The sequence below is a fragment of the Orycteropus afer genome, unplaced genomic scaffold, assembly GCF_000298275.1.
Source record: "Orycteropus afer afer isolate SDZICR_OR568_19922 unplaced genomic scaffold, OryAfe1.0 scaffold00072, whole genome shotgun sequence".
Taxonomy (NCBI): domain Eukaryota; kingdom Metazoa; phylum Chordata; class Mammalia; order Tubulidentata; family Orycteropodidae; genus Orycteropus; species Orycteropus afer.
Genome location: NW_006921659.1, coordinates 2,242,246 through 2,251,332, shown reverse-complemented (window position 1 = coordinate 2,251,332; position 9,087 = coordinate 2,242,246). Strand labels below are relative to the sequence as shown.

Genomic DNA, 9,087 nt, shown 5'->3' with positions numbered 1-9,087 from the left:
AAAAAAAAAAAAAAAGGTGTGCATCAGGGTAGTGTTCTTTCACCACACTTATTCAATCTGTATGCTGAGTAGATAATCCGAGAACCTGGACCATATGAAGAAGAACACAGCATCAGGATTAGAGGAAGACTCATTAACAACCTGTGATGTGCAGATGACACAACCTTGCCTCTGAAAGTGAAGAGGACTTGAGTATAGATTACATCTCAACATAAAGAAAACAAAAATTCTCATAACTGGACCAATAAGCAACATCATGATAAATGGAGAAAAGATTGATGCTGTCAAGGATTTTATTATACGTGGTCTCAATGCCCATGGAAGCTGCAGGTGAGAAATCAAATGATGTATTACACTGGACAAAGTGTTAAAAAGCAAAGATGTCACTCTGAGGACTAAGGTACACCTGACCCAAGCCATGGTATTTTCAATCACCTCATATGCATACAGAAGGTGGAAAATGAATAAAGAATGAAGAAGAATTGGTGCATTTGAATTATGGTGTTGGTGAAGAATATTGAATATACCACGGACTGCCAGAAGAAAAGAAGCTCTGGTGGTGCAGTGGGTAAGGTGTCTGGCTGCTAACCAGAAGGTTGGCAGTTCAAACCCACCAGCTTCTCCACAGGAAGAAGATGAGGCAATACACTTCCATAAAGATTTACAGCCTTGGAAACCCAAGGTGGGTTGCTATTAATCAGACTTGACTCAATGGCAGTGGGTTGGTTTTTAGTTCAGTTTTGTTTTTTTCCCAGAAGTAGGAACAAATCAGTCTTGGAAGAAGTATACCCAGAGTGCTCTTTAGAGGGAAGAATGCTAAGACTTTGTCTCATATACTTTGGACATGTTATCAGGAGGGACCAGTCCCTAAGTGAGGATATCATGCTTGGTAAAATAAAGGGCCAGCAAAAAAGAGGAAGACCCTCAACAAGCTGGATTGACACAGTGGCTGCAAAAAATGGGCTCAAACATTGCAACAATTGTGAGGATCAAGCAGGACCCAGCAGTGTTTTGTTCTGTGTACACAGGGTCACTCTGAGTCAGAACTGACTCATACAACACCAACAACAATAGTTTCCATGGCCAAACCTGATGGAACCAGGAAAAAAAAAAAAAATGGTGGCCTTATTGAACAAGTAAACCAAAAATTCCAAAACTACTGCCATTAAGTCAACTCTGACTCATAGACCCTATAGGAGGGAGTAGAACTGCTCCATAGGGTTTCATAGACTGTAATCTTTATGGAAGCAAACTGATGACACATCTTTCTTCCACAGAGCAGCTTGTGGGTTCTAATTGCCAACCTTTTTGTTAGCAGCTAAGCACTTTCCCCTCGATTCCTCAGGACTCTCATAGTTATCAGAATGCTTCATGAATGTCTGTGATATTACATCACAAACAACAGACTACTCCAAACGCAAAGGATGTTTTGAGGTTCACTGCCTTAATATTCTTTGGAAAAAATAACAAGTAATTTTCTTCTGGAGAATTCTGGGATGATGACTGCATTAACAAACCATCATTCCAATCCTCCCCACAAACACAACAAGAAAAACAACAAGATGCATTGTGGTAAACTGTGGTCAATGTCACGAGACAAAGTATATGTGAACTGCTGTATGGAAAGTGAATTTGCTCTGTAAACCTTCACCCAAATCACAATAAAAAAAGAAAAAAATCAAATGATATATAGCAAAGGGCAAATCTGCTGCAAAAGGCCTCTTGAAAGTGTTACTAAGCAAAGATGTCACCCTGGGACTAAGGTGCTCCTGACCCAGTATAGTATGTGTTGTAAAACAAATTATTCATTAAAGTAAAATTTTAATTAAATATATAGCAGTGCTTTACCTAGGCTCTGTAGAAGCTCTGATTGCACATGGTTAAAGTACTCAGCTGCTACACGAATGGTTGGCAGTTCAAACTCACCAGCCACTCTGCAGAAGATGTGGCGGTCTGCTTCTGTAAAGAATATGGCCTTGGAATCCCTAGGGAGCAGTTCTACTCTGTCCTATTGGGTCTCTGTGAGTTGGAATCAATTCAATGGCAGTGAGTACCTAAGCTTAAAATTATTCCTGCTTCTAAAGCTCTTATGAAATTACAAGGATGCAAAAAAAAAAAAAAAAAAAAAGACACTAAAATCTATAGGAATATTTTGCCCAATGTCCTCTATTCTCTTTAAGAAAAAGTGCCATGCTTAGCAGTTCCACCCCATAGTTGGTTAGCTCAGATGTGTCTTATCAAAAAAAAAATCTGTTGTCATGGAATCAACTCATGGTGACACCCCATGTGTGTCAGAATAGAACTGTGTGCCCAAGGGTTTCAATGGCTGATGCTTGGGAAGTAGGTCTCCAGGCCTTTCCTCCAAGGCATCTTGGGGTGGACCCCAATGTCCAACCTCTCAGTTAGCAGCCAAGCACGTTAACCATTCATAACCTCTAGTGACTCATGTCTTATCCTAAACTGGGTCAAATAATTCCTGACTGATTTGCTGACTTGGGAAAAGGATAAAACCTTTACTTTCATTTGAATATCATCATGGCATTTCTGAATCAGGGCTTAGGCAGTTGAAGGGAAATGGGGCATAACTCCTACTAGGCATGGGGTTTCTTTTTTTGAAGTGATAAAAATGTTCTAAAATTTATTGTAGTGACTAAAAACCCTTGAATTGTACATGTTAAGTGAATGAATTGTATGATATGTGAATTATATCTCAAAAAAGGAGTCCTGGTGGCACAATGGTTAAATGTTCAGCTACTAACCAAAAGTTAGCAGTTTGAACCCACCAACCACTCCATGGAAGAAAGATGAGGTAGTCTGCTTCTATGAAGATTTATAGCCTTGGAAAATCTATGGGACAGTTCCACTCTGTCAGACAGCATCAGTGTAAGTCAGAATTGACTGGATGGCCACAAGTTTGGTTTGGTTTGAAAGGTATTCAAAAACTTTAAAAATAAAATAAGAGCAGATAGATATATCATTTTAATATTCACCATTAAAATAGAAGAGTTGGAAGAGGTAGGACGATGTTTCTCCCCAGGATTTCAGTAGTCCATTCTCCATGCTGGCGGGACCAGAGAATCTGGCCAAATCATTATCTGCATAACTACTAGAGGAGAATAAACAGGTTTTTCAGAGCATAAATGATACCTAACTGAGGAAAAGGTTTGTAACGATTAGTTTTTATTAAATAATTTGGCACAAAATACCAAGATTTCATCTAAAACATGCATTGTCAATTAGGACAGTATCACCTCCAACAGGGTGAATATTATTCCTTGGGAGTGAAAAACATCTTCCTCTTTTAACATATAAAGCACAGATACATAAACATTAATTACAGGAATAGATATATGTATCTATGATATTAAAATTTCATGGGATGGGCAACAAGAGGGGAGAAAAAGCCTCAAAGCCTCTTGTAGGGGGAGTGGTAATGAAAGAAAGGTCAATAAACAGAGAATTTAGCTTTAATATAAAACCTACTGATAAGTTATCCAGTCAATTGAAGCATTTTAATGAGGAGAAAAGAAATAACACATTTACTGAAGGCCTCCTATGTGACAGGCACTAGGCTACGTTAAGACCTAATATATGAGCTCCTCAATGGTTAAGCACTCGGCTTCAACCCAAGAGGCTGGTAGTTCAAACCCATCCCCCAGCTGCATGGGAAAAAGACTTGGTGATCTTCTCCTGTAAAGATTACAAGCTAAAACACCTATGGGGAAGTTCCACTCTGTTACATGGGGATGCTATGACTCGAAATCAACTCAACAGCACCTAACAACAGTAATTCTCACAACAACCCTCTGAGGAAGATATTATTATCTCCATTTTGTAGAATAGGAAAGTCAGATTTACAGTGTTAACTTCCCAAAAGCCACTCAGAGAGTAGGTGGCAGAGCTGGGATCTGAACTCAACACTGTGACACCAAAGCCCATGAACTTTCCTACTGTATGCCATGTGCTAAATGCTTAAGGCTTCCTTGATTTTCTGAGTCCTCATTCACATATACTTTGGACACAAGGGGACCCTGCCTGTGTTAAGGAAATCATTTTAAAATCAAGTATTTGTCTCTGGAGCTCATTCATTTCTTTTGCAATGCTCATGGCAACTGGAAGTCCCAGATTTTTTTTTTTTATATAAAATATCAGCTCTTGCTGCCATGTGTAATTTATCATATTCTCTACTATCTTGTACTGAGAATTTATGGTTTGAAACCAAATGGTACAGCATAAGCACAGAACCAAAGAAGTTAAAAATATTTACCTGTGATTAGCCCTTCTCAAGTCTTTACTTCCATTCCCACTCCTATCCCTGAACTACAATCTTCAATATGAAGGATGAAGTAGGTGACTTTCCCATCTTCATTTTATCAATGACCCTCATCTCCACCCTCTGCACCACCTCCTCACCATCACTCCTCCACTATAAACATAAGTAGACTTTCAGGGCAGACCTGTCCAAAGTTGTGAAGCAGATAAACCTGAACCCACAGCCCCTCCTTGTTCCTCTTCTCTTCCCCCCTCTCCATAATATAGACCTTTTTTTTTTTTTCAGTGCCTTCCCCTATCTTAATTAATCTCTTCTTCTCCATTACAAAATGAAAAGGATCTGTCAGGTTTGAATGTTCAACTTCAATTTTCAACCGAACTTCCCACAGAGTGCACTCTCCCAGACAAATGTCTTTTACATTAACTTGGAATAAAAGCTTTGACTCCCATTAAAGGAATGTCATACATCAGAGAGAGGGTGGAGGTGATGCCAAATCTAGTTATTGGGAGTGGAGGAAATGAGGTGAGACAGATCAGAAGGTAGGGCACTCAGCCTTTGTCTTCTGACTCCGTATGTCTCCTCTCTCTCACCTCACTCCCAAGAAACCTCCAGTTGCAGCTGCATCTATTATTCTGGGCTTGCATAGGATTTACTGGGTATGGTGATGACATTGTCTTGCTGCAATAGCTCTGGGGTATGGAGCACATATTGCCTGAAAGTAGAGGACATACAACTTACCTGCCACCTGCCCTTCCTGCCTGTCTTGCAAGTGTCCCAACAGTCCCAGGTGCTGGGAATCCAGGGCCCACAGTCCCTGCTCTTGCTCATCATTTCAGACCACCAGTCTGGCTGGACTCTCCCTCTTTCCCCAACTGCAATGTAGTCAGCCAGCTACCTACTTGTCCCCTAGGCAAGCAATTCACCTGAGAAAGAAGGGCGCTTGTCTGGATTCCCAATCCTATATAACAGTGCACTTGACATATTTATCTACAACACACAGCATCCTTTTTTAGCCATCAGAATTTTTTTTTTTTCCTCCAATTTTCAACTAAGCATTGTCATGGTTTGAATCAAATGTTGGCCTTCTAATCTATTCATCTCTTTTCCCAGTGTAATTCAGCTGTTCTTACCTGCCCTTTACCAAGTTGGTTTTGAATGGTGAGTATTTAAATGAAAACAGGAAACCATCTTCTCACATATAATAATCTGAAATCTCACAGTAGAACTATCTTATTAAATGACTCTGAAGTATTAAGAAAAGCAAAAGTGAACTGAAAACTTTTCCCTGAAAATAACTTTCCCAGTTTCATTTTACTCAGTAATATGCTTTAAATGAAATTATTCCAGGGTGTAAAATTTAAGTAAAATATAAAGGCAGTATGGAGCAAGAAAACAGGACCAAGCTGAGATCTCCAATTTGCATGTGGTACTATGCAATTATTTTTATGACCTACTTTCATACATTTTTAATATGATATGAAATAAATGCTACTGTCATAACTTTCCATTCTTTCTACAATCTTGAAGCATAGCTGGTAGACTTCCAGAAGGAGAGCTCTGTTCTAATCAAGGAGCTGAGCAACTCATTTTCTACTTCACAGCCTCCAAGTTGAAATCACAGCATAGCCAGCTTCCTTCCCTAGTTTCCTTCCCTCAAGCCATCATTAATGTCGCAAATATCTATTGAAGGCCTAAGGTGTCCCAAGCTCCACCAATATGCGCAATTGCTCTTCATTTAGCATATATAAGAATGATTCTACTATCTTTAAACTCTTATTTGAACCTTTTCTTCCTCTTTAAATTCCATGATGACTAATAATTCATGTTTGCTATAGTTTGACAGGATAGTGATCCTCTTACTCATTGACAACTTTGGGTGGGCCAAGTATCTGCCCCTAGATCTACCACCTAGGATTCTGGTTGGGCCTGAATGTGAACCATATAAATGAAGAACCCTACAGGTGAGGAACAAGCATGGAATGCTACTTGGGGTCACCATTACTGTTTGTAAAGGCCTCAGGGATCTAGCCTGAGAACCTATCACACAGATTCCATAAGAAGTCTATGAGTGAACCAAACAAAAAAAATATATGTTTTTTTTTTTTTTGGCATACCTCATTTGCCACATATAAGTACTAGTATATTGGTGACATAGTCTCATTACTTTATATTCACCCTTTTGCAAAAAGTTCTCTAAATCCTTTTATACATCTAGGGTATTTTCAATCTGAATAACTAAATACTAATTTTTTCCAAACAAATCTGACAAAATCATATGGTTTTCTTAAGTTTCTTTTCCTTTGTAAAATGTGAAGCTATACGGATTTATCCTTGGCACAAAACATAAAAACGCAACGGTGGCCATTTGTCTTGGGTCATGCACCATGTTGTTGTTAGCTGATGTCAAGTCGGCCTCCACACACAACAGAACCAAATGCTGCCTGGTCCCGTGCCATCCCCATGACTAGCAGTGGATGGGACCACCATGACCCACAGAGTTCTCACTGACTGACTTTCAGAAGTACGTTGTCAGGCCTTTCTTCCTAGCGCATCTTGGTCTGGAAACTCTACTGAAACCTGTTCAGCATCACAGCAACATGAAAGCCTCCAGCCTCCACTGACAGATTGGGGGAAGCTGTCCATGAGGTGCATGAGCCAAGAATCAAACACAAGTCTCCCACCAGAATTCTGCCACTGAACCACCACTGCCTCTCACTCATTATTACTGGGTACAAAATGTCTAACATACTCACCATTTATGTTTTTCTAGCTGCATTCATTAATATTCTTTCCTCTCTCTATGATAACAATACTCCAATTCTAGCTGGAAATCAATGGCATCATCAGAAGTATTGTCCTCATGCTGAAAACTAAAACTGCCAATTTACTACCAGCAGAATGGGAGGAAAAGTGGCCTCGGCCAAGGAGACCTCAGTGAATCTGCAAGTGGCTGCAGTTACATAACAAACAGATCAGTTTGTAATGGTGTCAGGACATGCGCCATAGCACCGATATACCTTGCAACCATTTGTAATGGTAGCAGGACATGCACCATAGCACCTGATATACCTCGCAACCATTCATAACTTTGTGTTGCTGAAGAAGCCTAGACTACTTGCAGAAGTGGTTTTGTTTTCCTCTGCTGTAAAATGTACTTACCCCAAAGAGTAGAGGCGGCACTGCTTGTTTCGGATTTGATGAGCTAAGCCAAACCTGTCATCAAGACAGACTGACCAGGGCTTCTTTGCAGGGCTGGAGTCTGTAGCCATGCTATCTGTACTGATGTGATCACACGCAATCTGTCAGGATTAGAAATCAATGTGAATAATTTAAAACACTGGATGATAAATGGCAGACAGAGACTTCCTGTTCCCCAGTCCCTGAAAACCATAATAGAAGAGTTACACCCTCCACTGCTAACTACTCTCCTCCCCAGGAGGACATGATTGCTATAAAAAGTTTGGAGGAACTTAAGATACCAGACTGTCAGTTACCTAGTGGAGACCACAAGCAGGGTTGGAAAGCAGTTAAGAGCTGCTGATTTAGGTGTGCCTGGACACTGCACACAAAGAACTCTGGTGATGTGCTCAAGAAAGATGAGGCAATCTGTTTCCATAAAGATTTACAGCCTTGGAAACCCTGTGGGGCAGTTCTACTCTGTCCTATAGGGTCACTATGAGTTAGAATCGACTCAATGGCCATGGGTTTGGTTTGAGTGGTGCACATTGTTAATGCATTCAGCTGCTATCTGGAAGGTCAGCAGTTCGAGTCCATCCAGAGGCATCTTAGAAGAAAGTCCTGCTGACTGACTTCTGAAAAATCAGCCACTGAAATCCCTACGGAACACAGTTCTACTCTGACACCCATGGGATCACCATGAGTCAGAATTAACTCAATGGCAACTGGCTGTTTTTTTGTTTGTTTGTTTTTTCTCTATGGGCATGGAAGGGAGAACAAATCAGGAGCAAAGTTGGAGGAGAGGGGCAAGGAAAAGCTTTGCAGAGGTATGTTTGTGTTGTAGGATGAACAGAATTTGACCAACAGGCTCAGACCAGGAAGTGCATGCCAAGCATAAAGAACAGTATTGGCAAGGTATAGAGGCCTTTGTAACCCACAGTGTCCCTATCACAAGATATGAGATACAACCATGGGTACAGATCTAAGGACACTCACAAGACTGTCTATCCCTTATCTCAGGCAGATAAGGTGAGGACACTTATTTCCAGAAAGATAAGATGCATTACCCAAGGTAAATAGCTGATCAGTGGTCGAGTGAAATAAATGTGCAGTTCCTGCCAAGAAGAGAGTATTCCTCCTATCTTCTAAACGGCTTTAACCCACTTCCTACTTGGGGAGAAGGCCACAAGCCCCAGGCAGGAGACTCTTGTTCAGCTACCCAAAGCACTTCTCTCAGCTCATTCATCAAAATTAGATAAGAGACCCAAAGGGAATGTGTCAAGCAGAAGCAAGTCTCTAATTTCAACTGCACCTTAAGCAAATATACTTGGTTGTGGATTGTGGCTTATGTTTGAAGGTTTATACACACAGCATTTCTCAAGCTGAAAGAACTGAAGACAAAATTCAAGCTTCAGGTTGCAATATTGAAGGATTCTAGGGGCAAAATATTGAATGACACACGAAGCATCAAAAAACAACAAATATGAACCCCTTTGTAAATACAATACTGAGTTGTTAATGAAAGCAAACATGGGTATAGGGACGGATAGACGGGTGAACAAGCTAAACAATTATGTATGTCTAAATGGAGAGTGTATCCAAGATCATATACAGGGTTGGCAGACAATGGGCCTCTC

At 40.4% G+C, this 9,087-nt stretch overlaps 1 protein-coding gene across 1 annotated transcript in view; it reads right to left on the bottom strand.

The window, feature by feature from the left end:
* The window catches only part of METTL24 (methyltransferase like 24), a gene marked incomplete at its 5' end in the record, with an annotated part of 143,302 nt that overhangs the window by 113,129 nt on the left and 21,086 nt on the right, over positions 1-9,087 (bottom strand). Inside the window, one exon of the mRNA XM_042780940.1 lies at positions 7,433-7,572. Within this exon, the coding sequence (XP_042636874.1) occupies positions 7,433-7,572 (140 nt within the window). The remainder of the gene's footprint in view (positions 1-7,432; positions 7,573-9,087) is intronic.